At 39.8% G+C, this 19,001-nt stretch overlaps 2 protein-coding genes across 2 annotated transcripts; both read left to right on the forward strand.

Annotated features, from left to right (window-relative positions):
• The first annotated feature begins 1,382 nt into the window (after positions 1-1,382).
• On the forward strand, positions 1,383-7,682 carry tafazzin (tafazzin, phospholipid-lysophospholipid transacylase). The gene is made up of 11 exons (XM_030056116.1): positions 1,383-1,601; positions 3,110-3,256; positions 3,372-3,500; positions 3,592-3,637; positions 3,788-3,873; positions 4,208-4,288; positions 4,395-4,436; positions 4,728-4,790; positions 5,035-5,087; positions 5,608-5,685; positions 5,785-7,682. Exons 2-11 carry the CDS (start codon positions 3,148-3,150, stop codon positions 5,884-5,886), a joined length of 789 nt encoding a protein of 262 aa, XP_029911976.1. The 5' UTR covers positions 1,383-1,601; positions 3,110-3,147; the 3' UTR covers positions 5,887-7,682.
• Positions 7,683-10,392: 2,710 nt separating this feature from the next.
• Positions 10,393-18,926, forward strand: atp6ap1a (ATPase H+ transporting accessory protein 1a). Its single transcript, XM_030056106.1, has 11 exons — positions 10,393-10,594; positions 11,630-11,756; positions 13,032-13,106; positions 13,425-13,618; positions 14,025-14,065; positions 15,004-15,089; positions 15,248-15,397; positions 15,856-16,013; positions 16,448-16,498; positions 16,656-16,893; positions 17,674-18,926. The coding sequence occupies exons 1-11, from the start codon at positions 10,464-10,466 to the stop codon at positions 17,881-17,883; spliced, it is 1,461 nt and encodes a 486-aa protein (XP_029911966.1). The 5' UTR covers positions 10,393-10,463; the 3' UTR covers positions 17,884-18,926.
• Positions 18,927-19,001: the final 75 nt, after the last annotated feature.

A 19,001-nucleotide genomic window follows, 5' to 3' on the forward strand; every position in this document is an offset into this window, starting at 1 on the left:
TTTATCAGTTATTATTTGTGAACCTGCAGCTTTTTTTTTGTTGCTTAAGTGTTTGTAAATATTTGTAATACTTGCAATCTACCAAATAATAAAATGTTGAAATTTAATATAGATGATCAAGAATTTTGCTTTTTTTGTTAACATGGCCTTGGCCTAATAGCCTGTGTAAATGTATGAGGAGAGTTTATATATAGTTTATATATATATGTTTGAGTTTACATATATATGTTTGATTAAAATGTTATTTATCAAGTGAACGGTGTGAGTGTCCAGTGTTACAGTCAGTGGAGCGACCTGCAGTCAGGACAGAGTGACCAGGCCAGCAAAAATATTAAGTTTCTGCTCTGCCACTGCAAAGAGAAAATCAGCTGGCCGGTTTATACAGAGGCTCCTTCTAATCTGAATATAACAAAAGCTATGTGATGTGTGTGTGTGTGTGTGTGTGTGTGTGTGTGTGTGTGTGTGTGTGTGCGTGTGTGTGTATGCATGTGCCCACTGCTGTTTTAGTTGTGCACTGCTTTGATATTTCTCTCAGAGAGATGCTGTGCTATATGACAGCAGAATCTCTGTATTACATAAATAAATAAATAAATAAATAGTTACATACTTACATACATAAAAGTGACTTTCCACTCCTTTTACTCCTCACAAATTAGGCTATACATGTTGTTTTTTTTATTAGAAAAGATTCTGTAAATATACTTCAGAATAAAAATAATATAAACATAAATTACAATGAATTACAATGAACAAAAAAATAATAACATGAAGGGAAAAGAAAGAAAGAAAAAAAATTCAGGGTCTGCTTCTTGGAGTAAATCTGAAATGTTGAAGTAATTTAATAATTTTTGCCAATTTGTGATTTCTGAGCTTCGAATTTTCAATAGTAATCAAATATGTTTTCAAATCGTAATCATTAAAAAAAAAAAAAAAAAAAAAAAAAAAGTTAAAGGAGAGTGATTTTGTGAAGCCAAATCATTTTATGGATTTAACCAAAATAATAATTAAATGAATTATCTAAGATTCATCTGCCGAAAACTTGGGATCGTTAACCATGAGTAACATATGATCAGTCTTTGTTAGTATGAAATCTCAGTCAAATTTTTTAAAGAAATTATTCTCTACATCAAACCAAATGAAAGTCCTATGAAATCGATTTCCAAAGACGTGTTTAATAGTTTTCCGCCTCACAGTCACCAGGAGCGCCTCTGTTCTTTGTTTTGGGGGAGAATTTAACAGGACAGTCCCGGTGCACGGTATCAAACAGAGTGCTGAGGCGCTGTGTCGGGCCGCTTCACCTTTGGCACACTTCAGACCCTCGTTACCCACAGGCCTGTGCTGCTGAACACGGAAGCGGCTGCATAAACACCACGTCGTTTTCATTAAACCTGTCGGCCTGCTGCCACTAATCACGAGCCATAAGTCTGATATAACTGTGAACAGAAAAATCACGCTCACTGCCAGCGACCCCTTGGGTAAATAGCAACGTTAGACGGCCTAATTAAAAAAAAAAAAAAAAAAATTAAACTACAATACCCACAATTCAGTGCGCGACTTTCTGTTCCGAGGTCAATGACTGCCGACTGTCAGTTGAAAGAAAGGTGAGACTGCTGTCACATTTTGATTTTGTAATCTTGTCTGTGCTTCAAAAGTTATATTATAAGTAACAGGCACAGGTCCTGTTGAAAGAGGTGGCGCAGCTGCTTGAGAAAAAGAATTAAATAGTTTTTTTTTTTTTTTTTTTTTTTTCTAGATAGCGAACCTACAGCTGTTTGCTAGTTTGACAGGACAAGAGTCGTGCCTCGGAGCTCACACAGGCAGATACTGTCAGTAAACCTGGATAACTGTGTGACTGCGGCTGCTCTGTCTGCCTGCCTTTAGAAAATACTCCATGTTTGCTCTTACTTTGGTGCTGTGTCTCTTAGCTGTCGCAGTCAGTGAACTTTAGTGAGGAGCTAGCTAGGCGGCTAACGTTAGCTAAGTGAGCTACCTGGGTGGTTTGTTATGATTTCTGACGCATGTGCCAGCGTTACACGTGTTGCCACACAGTGCTGCCAACAACAACAACAGCAGCAGGTTGTCAAGGAGGATGTGGTGATGAAGGGTCCAGTCACTTATTGGAGGGATATAAGAAGGACGCAAGCCTTAAACTCCACAGGGGAAGATATTAAATATGTCAGTACGAATATAATGTAATCTGAAGTCTTTGTGCCTACAGCAGTCAAGTTTGTCAATGAACTCTGCCCACAAAATGATGATGCTGTGGTGATGATGATGCCATTTATTTATTGTGGTGATGTGTCTGTATTGTTGGTGGTGCACAGGGCTTGGTGATCTCCCTCTACCATTCTGTTTTGGGTATGGGTTTGGGTTATGGTATGACTGTAATTGTATTGTGTAGTATGTGTATGGTGGCAAACCCTCAGGCATTTAGTAGGGGTGGGAATCACCAGATTACAATATTATAATGATACTTTAGTCACAATACCATAATTTTAAACATTTAGCAGTATGCTGACCATTGCAATAACGTGTATTGTGAATTCTTACCTTTTTCAGCTCTAAATGATGCCCTCAAGGGAAAACTCTGTCAGCATCTGTTTTATCTGATGAGAAAAAGTTTTCATTCTGTTCATCTCACTTTGATCATTTTTACTGCAGTAAAATGGGATTGGTAGCAGACAGACTGACCAACTCTGTCATAAAAACCCATCATCACTTCTTGGCGATACAATATCAGTTCTTGGCGTCCATGTATCAATACAGTATTGCCACATGAAATATTGTGATAGTGTGCTGTATCGATTTTTTTTTTCACCCCTGCCCCCAGCAATTAGTAAGGTATACTGTATCGTATCATAGTTGTTGTATAACATTAATGTTCTAGACTAGTGTTGATTTAGTTTCATTTCTAGTAGTAGTATTTGTTTGGAAACGATGGTCCTTTGTAATGCTATAATGATAGATGTCTGTGACAGGTAGGGCCTATTTTTTACATTCAAAACAGATATGATGATAAATTGGAATAATACAAAAATGTATTTAAATGAATTAATCTGAATCAGAATGAATCAACTAAAATTCTATGTCTTTGTGTGGGCCATACCAGGTTGAGGTGTGTGGATGTAGTGTCTGTGGTGTGCTGTGATGCCCCTGGAGGTGAGATGGCCATTCCCACAATGCCCTCCTCTGGCCTGGAGGATCTCTAGCTCACTGGTCATGGGCATGGTGGGCTCCTACTCCTACTTCTGGACCAGTAAGTTGCCACACACACACACACACTCACATACACAGGTTGTCAGTCGTTCTTTCGATCACTTTCTCTACCTCACGTTTTCCCCCATTCTCCCTCCCGATCCCTCCTCCCACAGAGTACATGAACTACCTGACGGTTCATAACCATGAGGTCTTACTGAACCTTATTGACCAGCGTCCCTCGGACACGCCCCTCATCACTTTGTCGAATCACCAGTCCTGCATGGATGACCCGCACATCTGGGGTAAGGAGAGCGACACACACTTTAGAAGCACAGATTTCACCGAGAAACTGTCATCAGAAAATAGTGAGATAACCCAGTGTCTCTGTGACAGGGGTGCTGAGGCTCAGACACTTATGGAACTTCAAAAAGATGCGGTGGTGAGTTGAACTGTTTTCCAGATGTCAGCCACAGACACTTTGCTCTTCTTTGTTGTGAGTATAGACAGAATAGACTGATGGTAGTCAGTGTGTGATGGAATATAGTTTTGTTTTTCTGTGACGTGTGATCCCTCAAATGTGACTGGACAGGACCCCGGCAGCATCTGACATCTGTTTCACCAAAGAGTTTCACTCCAGATTTTTCAGCCGTGGCAAGTGTGTTCCTGTCTGCAGAGGTAAGTGTGTATTACGTCCTGTTGAACACCAATCAATCTCATTTGTTCAGCTAGCCTTCCTTGGCACACTGCAAGGCTAACAATGCTGTGAAGCAACAGATATTCGTTCAGACCCTACAGTCAGAAGCTAATGTTAGCAGTGTATTCAAACACCTTTTCTCCGTTTAGCCAATCAAATTACATGACAGCACAACACCCAACAATGAAAACAAAATGAACGACACCATACCTTTTTCCCATTCTAGCTAGGAACATAATTATTAAAACGTTGCATCCCGAATGGCAACAGACTGTCTTTTCCCAGCTCATGATGATGACGCTGTATTTCCTTTAGGCGATGGCGTTTACCAGAAGGGCATGGACTTCATCCTTGAGAAGCTGAATGGGGGAGAATGGGTGCATATCTTTCCAGAGGGTACGCTACCCTTCTTCTCTCTCTTTCTCTCGCTCTCTCTGCTTCAGTTAATTTAGTTTTATCATGATAATAATAATGAAAAGCCCTCTCATTTCTCATGCAACAGGCAAAGTCAACATGACTGGGGAGCTCATACGGCTGAAGTGGGGTGAGTGAGTAGTGTTGCTGCTACACACTGCATCTTTTTAAGTGTTTGTGCCTCTTAGTTGAATTTAACTTGAAATTAAAAGGCTAATATGTTTCTCCTCACTCTTTGGTTGAAGGTTAAGGTTTTGGACAAGATGAGATCTAGAGTGGCAAAACATGTTCAGCACACAGAAAGCATACTGCCTGTTGAATTGAAGGGGAATTTAGTGAAAATACATTTACAGTGATTGAGTGTTTGTCTATAATCCCTTTGCTATGCCATGCCAATAAACAATATGGATGTGTCTTTCAGGTGTGGGTCGCCTAATAGCAGAGTGCTCCCTCAACCCCATCATACTGCCACTCTGGCATGAGGGTGAGTAACCCTGAGCCACCACATAGACATACAGTTCACGCTCCATACGTCATGTCATCCCATGTGTGATGCTGCTTCATGCAGTTAATTTTTTCATAGCAGAATCTGACATAAAAGGTGGGAGCACACAATGAAATAAAAATGAAAACAAATGCATATAAAATAGCAGTACAAGCAGTTGGAATGAATGCAGGGGAATCACTAAACACTCAAAGCTCAACTTCTGTGTGTCCTGCCTTCTCAGGGATGAGTGACGTTCTGCCCAACGTGAAGCCCTACATTCCTCGGACTGGCAAGGTAGGAACACTGAAATGCATAATAAGAAATTTATTTGCTCTGCCCAGTTTTGCTTTTGAACTTTGTATCAACCTTATATCATCCAAACCCCAACTTTTACAAAACTGATAAGTTAACTCTTGGTGTATTAGAGTATATGGATAGAGTATTTAAACTGGACAGGTTGATTAAGTATGACCCAATACTTTTCTTGTACTTCATGCTGTAACAATAAAATGCATTTGCATTCAATAAGACAGATTATTATGTGAGAAGTTGTGTTTTCACTAGCAAAATTGTTATGGTGAAGCACTGATTCCAGATACAAACTAAACTATTCTCTCAATAAAAAAAAATCTTTAACATATTGTGTGCAGCAGAGCTGTTAAAATGCATGTTATGATAAAAATGTACTTTAGCAATCCTTAAAATATGGCTCACATTAGGCCAATTGTGGTTTAAATATTTGTTAGTCTTTTGTTTATTGTGACTTTATTTTCTTTCTGACTGCCTGCGGCTGCAACTGGTGGCTTTCTCCCAGAGGATCACAGTCCTGGTGGGGAAACCGTTCAGTGTCAAAGACCTAGTCGAGTCCCTCCGAGCTGAAAACAAGAGCCAAGTGAGCATACAAATGCATTATCTGTACTCATCATGACTTTGTTTTGTTTGTTTTAAAGTATTATAATTTATTCTCTGTGCCTTTGGAACGTCTTGGCAGATGGAAATGAGGAAGATCCTGACTGATTTCATCCAGGCGGAGTTTCGCAGTCTGAAGGCCCAGGCCGAGGTGCTCCACAGGCAGATACAGACCAAATCCTGAGCCTCAGCCTTCAGCTCAGCCTGGCACACTCCTCATGGCAGAGACCGACTGTGTACCCTCACCTCAGGGTAACAGCTGAATAAAGACTCTGCGGGGAGACCACACACACACACACACACACACACACACACACACACACACACACACACACACATACACACACACCATGCCTGCGTCCCTGATGGAACAGACTATTACAGCCACTCTCCTCCTTTTTCCTGTTTTGGACCACTGGTTAACTGTACATGGTGACCACTGTAACCAGATCCACACCCTCACACTCAGGAATCATTGAAGCAAAGACATTTGAGCTTTACAACGTTTTGGCTAACGTTATCTGGGGGCTGTTTCGAGTATCAGAAGAGAAGCTGGTGGCCAGTAGAGGGCACTTAAGTGTATTTCCTCGAGAAATGCAATTCAATCATAGTTTGAATTTACTTAAATATAAATAATAGGCCTCTTTCAAAAAATGCATGATTCGTTTACTTGAAAGCACAGCAGTCAGTGTTGTGGCCTGTAATCAGTCAGTCCTTGCAGATGTTATTTCTCCCAGTGATCCACAGTGGATGTGACTCTTAGGTGTTGCTGCCTTTTAGGAGAAACTGGTCCATTGAGCTGCTTAGCTGTGTTTTTCCTGTTACCCCACTTATATTATCAACCTTTTACCCCATTTTTAAGGGAATTTTTCACAAAGCTGCTGTATGTCTGAATGCTAGACCTTAGTATTTAGTCTGATTCTCTGTCCAATAACAAATGGAGTAATATTGCCTGATTGTGTATGAACTTATGAATATATGAAGATTTACATTGGTGAGGAAGCTGATCTGCATTGAAGTAAGCAGGAAATCAGCGCTGTACTGTATGCAGGTGTTTTAGCATCGACGTTGAGGAGATGCATGGAAACTAAATGATTTGTTTATGCTGGTAAAGATGGACTTTTATTTCCGCTGTAATAACTGTGCTGCTGTAAAGCCTTTGTTTTGTTTTCCTTGTGTGCTGGCAGCTTGGAATTAATTATTTGATTATCCTGCTGTACAGTGCACAGCATCACGGTTCGTCCCCCTCTCTCTGTCTAACCTCTGTCTGACTCACTGGGCTTGATGAGACTCTGCAGACCAAGCTATGATGTAGGGCTGCTCAATTATGGCAAAATCATGATTACAACTATTTTGGTCAGTGTTGAGACACCAGTTATTTCACAGCATTACTCACTGACTTTGGAAACCGTGCATTTTTGAACTTTGGAATTGGTTCAACTTCAAATATATACAGCCGGGCTGAGAGTGAATTTGGGCTTGTAGGGAGGGGCGACCACTGCAAAGGAAAGGTCAGCACTGGATTTACAGCAAGACAAGACGAGCATTGCTGCAAAATGGAATGCGGCACAATAATCATTTTATCTCAATTATCTTGTTTTCATAATCATCGGAAGCCAAAATAGTAACTGAAAATTTTTTATTAATGGTTCAGCCCTACAGTCATGTAGGATATTGTACATTTGAATGAAGTTTGCAAATCATCTCACTGTAGATAATTTTTCAAAGGATGAAATGTTGAAATGCATTTTTTTCTGTAGTTTCTTTCACTCTGTGAATGCCACCCTCGCTGATGTACATAATGTATTTTACCAGAGAAATCAATGGCTTTTTATCAGGTATACAATACTGTGGAAAGGCCACAGCAGAATGATGAGCTGCGGTTATTTGACAAATATATTGCCTTACTATGATTGCTACACTTTGCTATGTGTATTTCAATAAAGTGTTACACTTTTCTAAATTTTAAAAATCTACTGGTGCTTTATGATAGAGAATAAGCAAAGTGTACATGTTTATGTGTGTGTGTACGTATGTGTGTAAGTGAATCTATCTATCTATCTATCTATCTATCTGTCTGTCTATACATATACACATATATGTGACTAAGACTCTTGGATTACTGTTTTTGAAATGTTAAATGAGCAACTATGTAATGTATTTCCACATGCAAGTATGGATTTGTAGTTACCCATTGCCACTGTTTGAGTGCATAATAAGAAATTTGATTTGTAAAGTTTATTATTTAATAATATTTTTTTTTAATATTGAGAAAATGTCACAATAAATTACACATATTCAATAATAAATTATTATGGTTAAATTAAATCATTATCACATTATAAGAAATGCATATAGATTATAAATTTGAGTGCATAATAAGAAATCAACACAAGGGATTTATATCATTTATTTTCATTTATTACTAGTTGCCCTCCGCAGCCCAGTTGCACCACTCACTTCGTGTCATTTTTTTCCCACCCGCAGTTTTGCGAAGTCCCGCCCCAGCTTTTCGTTGATTGGTTAAGCCAAGCCCCAGCCTCGCCTTGACTAGAGTGCCTGTAGAGAGAGAGTGGCGCCACCGGAAGCTCAAAACGCTCGCCGATCACGTGGTCTATGTAGCCCCCAAAAGTTCCAGGAAGTGCTCGGCGGGCAATAGAAAGCAATAGGAATAATACGATAATCGGTAAAAACATGATCAATAAATGCTTTGCTGTGCAATATTTTTTCATAGTTGTGTTAATTGATTTGAACTATGTTAAATTTAATAAACCTGTATGGTCATCTACAGCAATGTAAATCGTAATATTTTCTCATTTTATCTCTCAGTTTTGACTGAGGCAGACTAACAGGTGACGAACATTGATTTGCCAACTGACAACACAATAAGTCTGGAAATCCATGTCCAATAAATAAAATTTGGATTTCTAATCATAGCAAATAAATGGACTCCTATCATTTTGTTAACTACTCTTACTTATCAATATCTCCTTGTGTGAATTACTTTTAAGTCTGTTACTTTCACTAAACCTGTACAGTCGCTGACAGCAATAAAATATAAATATTTTCAGTTTTGTTTTTTTTTTTTTTTTTTTTTTTTTTTTTTTTTTTTTAAATTTGACTGAGGCAGACTATGATTTCCCAAATAACTACACAAGTCTGGACTCACAATATAGAGTTCTTGCAGGTAATCCATGGCAAATAAATACAATTTTGATTTCAATTCATTGCAAATATATGGATTTCTATCACTGATAACTATCCCAAACTTACTCTCTACATATTATACATAATAAATCACACACATACTCTGTTTTTCCAAATACACTTAATAACAAAATGAATTCCGTTACAGCAGCATAGAACTCTAATAGATCAGCATATCTAGCCATGTGTTTTCTCTGCTGTCCTTGAATACAGTCTTCACCATGGTATGCTGCGCTGCATGGGGATGCTCCAATCGCTCGGAGAAAGGCGTGCGCATGTATGGCTTCCCCAAAGACAGGCACAAGAGGAAAATATGGATGGCTAAAGTCAGCAGGAGAAATATGACCACCTTAATTGATTGTGAAAACAAAACAAAAAAAAATATGTGAGGTAATCATATTCAAACAATGCATTGCACATTTTCAAAGACCACACCATAGGGAAGTTTAATATTTTTTAATTAAAAACAGAACACAGAACAGAGAAAATAACACAAAAGCCATGGAGCTTCCTAACGCTGTGGGTGTGTTGGAGAAGGAAGCTCTGGCACTCTCCAACAAGCTTCCATCATGCTGTGGAGGAAAAGAAAAAATCATCTGGAGATTTATAAGGCTGAGGTTGTGGATTCAAGCAAAAAACAAACAAACAAAAAAACAAAACAAAACAAAACAACAAAATGACAAGAAAAAAATCACATCACTGCTTCTTGACCACACAGCACCTAGTGTAGGTAACTGCTATCAACTGCACTATTCCACAAAATAGCTCACTTTCTAGTTATTATGTAAAATGAACTGTGTTATTATTGGCCTGTATAGTGTTAAGTGTGTGCAACGCGGTGGTAATAAGACACATTATGACCCACAGTCCAGAATCAATATCTTCATATCGAGTGCTTTGCCCATGATTCCGCAGCCTCAATAATAAATTAAAATTAAATAGAAGTACAATAGCTCTCCCTACATATTAACAACGCTGTCAACAGCGTTGAATGAAGTTATATTTAAGAACAGAATTTGCATTTATAAGCCTGCGGCATGTGTTGCTATCATTATCCAGTGTGCTAGCCTAAACTTTTATCGGTTTATATTCTCTAAATCTACTAATCAAAGCGGTGACAATCCGTCAACATACTTAATTACTCGTGTCAATTTGATTTCGATGCACAATTGATATGGAAATACGATTATTTAAACATTTTACCTTGAAAAAGTGTAGCTCCGGCAATCCGCTCCGTTGGAATACATTGTGTGGCGGTTAGCTTATGCTAACTTCCGGGAACTTTCGAGGGTCTCCGTACGCCGCCATTGCTGTGAAAAAACTGAACCGTTGCAGTGGACGGAGTTGTCACCACTCTCTCTCTACAGGCACTCTAGCCTTGACCAACCCAACCTTAACCAATAGCCAATCAGCGTCAGAACACGCGCAATGCGGGTGGGGTAAAAAATAAAGAGGCGCAGCCTTGCTCGTGGAGGCAGGACTACTCACGTGAAGATCTTCATCCAACACCGTCACGTGATCTACTTGACGTCACCTGTCAGAAATTCCCTCAAGATGGCGACCGTAATGACCCGACGATTAGAGCGCATCTCGGCGTCCGCAGCCGTTTTAATGTTTTTATTGAACACCTTAAACACGGGGAGATGTGACGAGCAGGTGCCGCTGATGCTGTGGACCAGCGAGGGGTGACTATATTTTTTTCTGCTCTTTGTACCGGTGCTCTCCTGCGGCTGACACCGGGTTAACGTCGCTGTCATTTTAGCTAACGTTAGCAGATGTTAGCTCCGGTTGGCTCCGTGCGCTAATATAAACAGACTTCAGCAAATATTATTTTTTGACTTGCAGCGGCAGATTAGACTTAATTGAGAAAGTGTGTAAATTTAGACCTTGCAGACAGCTGCCGCCTCGTCACCAAGCGAACCAATAGCTAGCTAACCAGTCATTCAATCTCTATTTATCGAACAAATATTTATGAACATATAAATTCTCGTTGAGGACACACATAAACAATGCATCACAATATTAACGTTAGCAAACTAAATGACAGTAAAGAAAATTAAATGAGGTATTGGGTTTATACACTATATATTCAGAAATGTATAATTGACCAATCGCTTCTTAAGCACAAGACAGAGATAAAAAAATATATATATAAATATACTAATACACAGGAGCAAAGACTTCACATAAGAGACATGAATATATCCCCCAAATCTTTCTTCCTTTTTTTTTTTTTTTTTAAAACTAGAGTACGTTTTTTTTTTTTAATGATAAGAAAAATAATTTGAAGTCATTTATAAACCAAGCAAAGAAAGGCCTGCTATTCCTCCATTTACTACAGTGAATATGATTTTTACCCAAAAGAAGGATCATATGAATCACGAATCATTTAAAAAAATATATGAGAAATATCAAAATTTGGGATGTCACTTATCTTGGTGATTTTTTTTTTTTTTTTTTAATATCTATGTGTTTGCATGTAATATTCAGTAACTAGTTGTCAGTGTTATAATTAATTTAGAGGCCTGCCTCTGGATGCTTCAGTTTTATAGCCAAATTCATCCATATGAAAGGTACACCTGCTCCACCCCCCTCCTCCACGGCTCCCATAGCACACAGAAACACACTGTGTGCTGGTTGCTAGTCATCCTTTTATTATATTTTGCTGTATAACTAACTGTAACACCCTGTGCACGTTTGTTTTATTGGATCACCACCAGGATTTCTCTCCCAGGCCAGTTGCCTCCCACAGCGGGTCACATCGTCGGACGGGACCAGCTGGGCTCCTACCTGGAAAAAGCTCTCAGCGTGGGCCCACGAAATGTGCTGCTCTTCCTGCAGGACAAGGTGCGCTCACACACACATAGACACACACACACTGCTGCACTTGTGAAACCATACAAAGTTGCAGTTATTTCCTTACCTCTTACTTCATACCTACTACAATTTGATTCTATCTTTAATTTGAAATCCTAAAAACACCTTTCTCCAAATGTAATTAAGTAATTTTTTCCCCTGTCCACTTTGGGATTAGCATAAACTGGGCATGTCTGCAAAGGAGAGACCTGTAGGTGCCCATAGAGTGCATTTTCATTCAGATATCTGGGGGTCAGAAGTCAAGGGACCCCTTTGAAAATTGCCATGCCAGATTTTTCCCTCCCCAAAATTTAGCCCTAGCCAACACCTAGCATGACGCACTTGGTACCATCCGATTCCTATAGGCTAGCTTCATATAATGCAATATGATATCTTCACTTTAAATTGATACAGTAAAAAAAAAATCATCGCAATACTAAAATGAATTAATTATTTAAGCAGAGAGTGCCTGTCAAGGCAAAAAAAGTTTGATATATCTGGATCTTTTTGTTAAAGATGAGAGCAACTCTGTCATTATCATTATCCGAACTTATCAAGCTGTTTTTGAAATCAAAGACAATTTTTTAAGATTATTATCGATAATTTATGGCTTTGCACCGCCCTATTGTTCCCTTGATTCATTTGTCTTCCTAATGAGAGCATTATGGCATTAAGTGTATCAAATTGAGATAAAAGAGCAGTGGGGAGGGAGGTGGTTTGACGGCTTGAATGACATTCCTTCAGCTGGAGGACCGGGGCTCGCCGGCGTCCACCCAGCAGACACCACCAGCCCCAAGGCTACTTATCTGTTACTGACCCCCGGGTTCCTACAGATCCATAAAGTCTTAAAAGGCAATGAATTCATCAGTCTAAAAATAAGGCTTTAATTTGTATTAAAATGTCTTGATTAAAAAAAAAATGCTACTTGGGAAGTAGTATTTTATTCAATTAAAATCTTGCAGCCCGGTTTGCGGCAGGGATGCAGGAATCCTCCTTGACCCGTGAGAAACATAAAACTACCAAGTCAACCTGCCATGTATCTCCCAGCTCTGCTCTACCCCAGTAATTGATTTTTTTCCCCTTCAGTTTCAGTCATTGTAAAATTGGTCTTAAATTTAATTCCAAGTGGCATTAAAAAGTCTCAAAGTCTTAAACCTAACTTGCTTGCTGTTGGAGCCCCGGAGCCTTGCGCTCTTATCTTTTACTTGACATTCATTTTGTCTGTCTGTGATGAAACCTGCATCTCTGTTCTTGCTTCCACACCAGATGAGCATAGAGGACTTTACCATGTATGGAGGAGCATTTGGAAACAAGCAGGATAGTGTATTCCCCAACCTTGAGGTGAGGCAAAGTTATTCACATGCTGTGTTATTGCATTTTATATTCTCACCCTCTGCTTATGTTTGAGAGGGATATACTGCATTGGAGCAAAAGAATGACTTCAGGGTAGCCTCACAGATAAGACTGTAACTTGCAGGTCACTCAAAAAGTGAGAAGCCAGCAATTGCAATGTTTTATGCCCTTGCAGTACAAATCATGTATGTTATTATTCATTTCCTTTGTTATTTATCATTTGTCACTCCCACCTCACTCCCAGTGTCCTGTGAGATTTCAGGTAACACTGATGGATCTCTGTCAATTCATATGTTTGTGCTACAGGGGGCTCTGATGTCATCTCCCTCCCCACTGGTGTTACCCGCTGTGTCCTGGCCCGCCTCCAATGCAGTGATTGGTCAGCTTCAGGACCAATTAGAGACCTCCCCTCTGTACATGGACCCTGAGACACTCAGCCAGCTTAGACTCAACGCCTCTTCACCTGCTCTGCTGGTGTTTAGGCTGCCCTATGGCAATGGGTATGTACATGGCATACACACACACACACCCATGATAACAGTACACAAGCATCTGTTCTGCCAATTTAGGCTGCCATGCTGTTTTGCATAACACAAACGCATTCACTCACATATAAAAATACAAATAACGCAGGTCACTGTGCACTGTCTATACAGTGACCCATCACATCCAGTATGGGTCAGTAAAATGTCTTGGTGTTTGTGATGAAGGCAAATTTTTCTTGGTGGTCTTTGGGATCGATGTTTCACTTTAGTTCTCCTCACTTGTCTGGCTGGTTTGTCTCTGTTTCTGTAGTTATTTGCCTGGATTTGGATAGTTATTGGTTATCCATTTTGACTTTTGTTACTTTTCTTGACTTTCTTCCCCCTTTTTTTTTCAATATGACATCATTGCTGCGGCTTGCAGGGCTGATCTGATGTCCGCAAAGGAGATTCTCAGTGGGAACGGTGAGTCCCTGGGGCCTCGGGTAAAGTGTGTGTGTGTGTGTTAAAGTTTGCCTCCACTCAACAATGTGTTTTTCTTATGTTGATGTCTTCTAAAATGTGTGACCTTGACTGTACTGACTTGTATCAGGGAAATGTTTGTCATTAGCGAGGTGTCTTAACAATCCTCTTCTGAAGGTGGAGGTGTGTGTTTACGCCCGTAAAATCTGAGATTCAAACACACTCTGGACCAGCTACAGTTAGTGTATCACAAATCTGACAGCCTATCCTGACATTAGCATTAGCACCACTGGTCGCTGTCAGTGTCTTCAGAGCTTTCCCACTCCAGTGTTTTATTTTTCAGAAAACAACACAACCAACTCAAAATGGCTGCTACCCATGAACAATATTAGTGTAACTAAGCATTTAGCTGAAATTTTTTTTTTTCATGTTGAGATTTTCAAATACAGCAAAATTTTCGCAACTATCACAGACAATACTTCTGCGCTCTGTGAATGCAGCACTGATTACGAGCCGCATTTTTAATCAGGGCAAGATTTAGAATTATATTTAAGCTGTTTTAAGGTAGTAAGGAATGTTTTTTCATGGAATAAACTAAATATGTAATATTGATGATCAGAGATTATTTTTTAGGGGCTTAATAAATGGCTGGAGGGGGACTTTCTAATCAAAATACACTTGGCAGAAAAAAATCTTCTTATACAAACAGCTGTCGTCTGTAGTCTTGTAGGCGAATTCTAGACATTAATTTTTGTATGTTTATATTTGTTATATGGTAATGTAATTTTGTGCCTTTGGATTTTTTTAAAGAAGAGTGATGGTGGACCAAGAAGCTTTTTCCTCATATTTCCAAAAGATCTGTAATAATAAAAAAAAAAAGGTCATTTTTTTTTAACTACCTAGTGTACTATGTCACTGACTATACACTGTCTTTTTTTCAGATGAGGTGATTGGTCAGGTGTTGAGCATCATGAAGACCCAGTCTGTGCCATACATTGCCATTTACACAGCCCTGCGGCCCTCACGGGTGAGACTCTGTCAGAGTGTCTGTGATTGTGTGTGTGTGTGTGTGTGTGTGATTGGCTGTTATTACTGATAATACATTTTCAGAGGAAAGAAGGACTTAAATCAGTTTTTTTCTGTCTCCCTCTCAACTCTTGTATATTTCTCTCTTTATGTTTGCAGGAGGCAGCATCTCTCACTCTAGAGACAGGCATGGGTGGAGGACGCTCTCTCCTGCAGTCCAGGCGTGGACATAAGGAACGGGAGCGGGAGAGGGAAAGGCAGCGCAAGATCAAGGAGAAGGGTGGGGACTATGCTCCAGTGGAGTTTAAGGTAGGATGACATGGTTAGTTGATTCATATGATATGATCAGTGACATCCTCACATTCACTTGGCGGTGGTGCTTCCCAGTGTCATTCATTTGTGTAAACAATCAAACCATCCCTGCATCCAGAGCTTATCCCTTAGTGACCTTCTTAAAAATGGCACACATTTGTAAAAGGGATTGAAATCAGTCAGAAAATCTTCACATGGCCAAATAAATCAAAAGATTGAGAAGAAATCTAGGTGTTATACATGTTATTCTTACACTGAGAGGCTCGTTCTGATGAAGATAATCAGACCCGAGGATTTATGTGACATTTGCTGTCATTACTGTACTTTCCTTTTATCAGGTTCAGATCACTTAGTGTGTGCACGTAAACATACCCACACCCATTTTTGTTGTCATCAGTCACACTTTATCTCCCCTCTTTATCTGTTTTCTGTTTTTCTCCCTTTCCACTCTTTAGAAGGGGGAAAACACTTGCATCCTCATGTGGGCAAGAAATCTGTCAGTGAGCATCCAGCGAAACGGTCGCTGGGAATCCCACGATCTAACCCCGGCCACCTTTGGGGAGGGCGTCACCCCCAGACTCCACGACTCGAGCTGCGACCAAACCGAGTCAAGGTAGATGATGTCTATAGTTCATTCGCATAGCAGAAGAAATGTCCATCTGCAGCGATGATACATTGTTTTACAAGCTTTGACACCGCAACCATTTGTGTGAGAAGTTACTCAGCGAAAGCGTCACTGCAGTGAGCCTATTAAGATTTATAGTTTACAGTGTATAACTGTGTTGGTAGTTTTTATTGTAGATGTTAATGGACCTTTGGGCTAAGGCCTTTTGATATTATAGTATCTGACACTGTTGCAGATGGTATAAAAAAAGTAGTGGGTGACAAAGCAGCCTGCATTGTAGTGCTGTGAATATTCACAACCAAGGAGCAGATAAGTCTCTCACTCTGGGATGGGAGGGCAGTGAATACTAAACAAAGGGAAAATTGATATCCTTAATGTTCTCTTCCTTTTACTTTCCTCTTTTGTTGTTTCATTGTTATCAGGCTGGTTCTTAATTATGAGGGCGTCCTTGGCCATCGTGACTTCAAACTAATGTGAGTGCACACAGTAAACTTACATGCATACACAAATGCCCACAGCTTTATACTTTAAAAGAGAATTTGGTTGAAACTTTCTTTCACACAAAAAGTACGACAGTGTCCTTTTGTCTACATCCAAAACCTGTTTATCACTCTGTGTGTGTGTGTCCAGCTTTGCTATGAGCCAGAGTCACTACAGGGTCTCTGCACGCCGCTGGTTCACGCTAGATGCTGTGGAGCTGGTGTACGACGGGACCAAAGCCATATTTAATGGCAGCCGAAACATTTACGCTCCTGCCGAGTACTCTTACCGCTGTGAGTCCGTCAGCAGCTTTCAGTGGCCTGTCCTCGTTCCACGCTCATCCAAAGACCCGGCCACTCAGTGGAGAGTCTCCTTCGAAGATTTCCAGGTAAGCCAGTGCCTTTTTTCCCCTTGCACTAGCATTTTGTGCTGTTTACAGCATTTACCTTATCTCCAGTGTTGACTAGATGGCTTTATTTTTATTTATTTATTTATTTAAAATTTTAGCTGTGAATCATTGAGGTGTACACGCACAGTAATTTTGGCAATTTGTTAGTGTTACAATGTAAAGCAGTTACTACTGAGCACTAGTGAAGTGGAGTGATGCATAAATACACATGATTTTTATATACAGTCTAGGTATATCTATCTGTCTGTCTATCTGTATACAGCTGTCCCTCGCTATAACGCGTTTCACCTTTTGCAGCCTTGCAGTTTCGCGGATTTTTTTTAGTGCAATTTTGCATGCTTTTTAAAAAAAAAAATTATTTTTTTTTTATTTTACAGCGCATTGTGTTCTGCGTCCTGATTGGCTAAGGGACTGTAGACCATTGTCAATCAGTCTCCTCCATGCCGTGTCTCCTGTACAGTACAGAATTCGTTCAGCTTGCCTAAAGTGTGTAGTGAGGGGTTTTACAGCCTTAAAACATCTATAATAATTGTAAAAAAAATAAAGCTGACTACTTTGCGGATTTCGCCTATTGCGGGTTATTTTTAGAACGTAGCTCCCGCGATTAACGAGGGACCACTGTACACACACACACACACAGACTGTATGTAATAATCAAAATTTTATATTGTGTATCCCCTCTCATGTTGTCCTTTTGGTTGCATGCTTTCTTGCTTAATCAATCCCCCACAACGTTTTTTGTGTTGCATCTCTCCACAGATCCAAGGCTTCAATGTGACCGGCAGTGAGTTCTCCTATGCCAGTGACTGTGCAGGCTTCTTCACCCCAGGCATCTGGATGGGCCTAATCACCAACCTCCTCATGGTGCTGGTGCTCACCTACGGCCTTCACATGATCATGCAGCTCCGCACCATGGACCGTTTTGACGACCCGAAGGGCCCGGCTATCTCTGTGCCCCAGACAGAGTAACACACTACGCGAATACAAACAGATGCAGTCCATCCACAGTTTTCACTTTTCATCTCGCTTTCTGTCCGGCCTCTGAATGCTACTGTATTTCCATGCTTTCACTTCCAGCGTCTCTCTGTCTCTTTACTCCATACATTCCACTTCCACTTGTGTATTTTGGCATTAAACTGACAAAGACATGGTGTTGTCAGTCAGGGGTTATTCAGAGTGTGTGGTAACGGGGTCATCACTGCATATATTACCATAGCAATCCTGTTTATATTGTAAAACAAAAACCCTGTCACTCAAGAATCGAATTTTCAGGCTGCAGTGGGTACAATTGTACATAGAGGAACAAAAATACTTCAGAACATATTAATAATATGAAAAATCTATTTATTGTTGAATCTAATGTGTTTTTTGACATGACCATTTCTGTGTTTGTGTTTACAGTCGTGTTGATGTCCGTGAATAAATATGTGAAATTTAGATGTGAAAGGATGGGCCAGGGAAGTTTCAAGCTCTTGTAAGGGAACACATTTTCCTGTAGGGACATTTAATAAATCATATCCTGTGTATATTTTACATTTTATGTCTCGTAGTGTTGCACCTTACTGAAGTACTGTTGATCAAAGGGAGATTTTGATGAACAAACTGTGGCTTACAATTTAGAGAATCCTATGTTTGGTTAAGGCAATGCAAAACAATTTGAATTCCCAGTGAGAGAGCAAGTGAAACATGGCGTCCAATGAGAGTTTTTATTTTGTTTCAGAATGCTTTCTCTTGTTTGCCTTACACAAGCATGAGCTGGAGAAATGTGCTGGTATTTATCATAACTACAATTAACTACACTGTTTTATTATTCATGATGAGCTGTCAAAACTGACTTGCACTGGAATATATTCAATGTGAAAAGGGTCGATTTATCTTTTTTTTTTTTTTCTGATGTTTGTTAATTTATTTGGTTTGGTATGAGTTGTAGTGAATGTTAATGATGAGAGGCCCTGGATATGGTCCTGTGTTGTACTGCTGCTGTGAACCCAATAAAACAAATGTGGAGATGAGCGGGACCGTCGCCCTGTGTTTTGTTTTGGTCCGCCGTGTTTCTGCTAAATGAAGTCAGAACTGAACTAAACTGT

Source organism: Myripristis murdjan, chromosome 7 (assembly GCF_902150065.1).
Source record: "Myripristis murdjan chromosome 7, fMyrMur1.1, whole genome shotgun sequence".
Lineage (NCBI taxonomy): Eukaryota > Metazoa > Chordata > Actinopteri > Holocentriformes > Holocentridae > Myripristis > Myripristis murdjan.

Excerpts from the sequence above, each read along its gene's own strand:
- tafazzin (XM_030056116.1), top strand. The coding sequence starts at position 3,148 with ATGCCCCTGGAGGTGAGATGGCCATTCCCACAATGCCCTCCTCTGGCC. Across the intron at positions 3,874-4,207 it reads GTGTGTTCCTGTCTGCAGAG|GCGATGGCGTTTACCAGAAG; the intron begins GTAAGTGTGTAT and ends TATTTCCTTTAG. Across the intron at positions 4,437-4,727 it reads GCTCATACGGCTGAAGTGGG|GTGTGGGTCGCCTAATAGCA; the intron begins GTGAGTGAGTAG and ends TGTGTCTTTCAG.
- atp6ap1a (XM_030056106.1), top strand. The coding sequence starts at position 10,464 with ATGGCGACCGTAATGACCCGACGATTAGAGCGCATCTCGGCGTCCGCA. Across the intron at positions 11,757-13,031 it reads TGCTCTTCCTGCAGGACAAG|ATGAGCATAGAGGACTTTAC; the intron begins GTGCGCTCACAC and ends CTTCCACACCAG. Across the intron at positions 15,398-15,855 it reads ATGCTCCAGTGGAGTTTAAG|AAGGGGGAAAACACTTGCAT; the intron begins GTAGGATGACAT and ends TCCACTCTTTAG.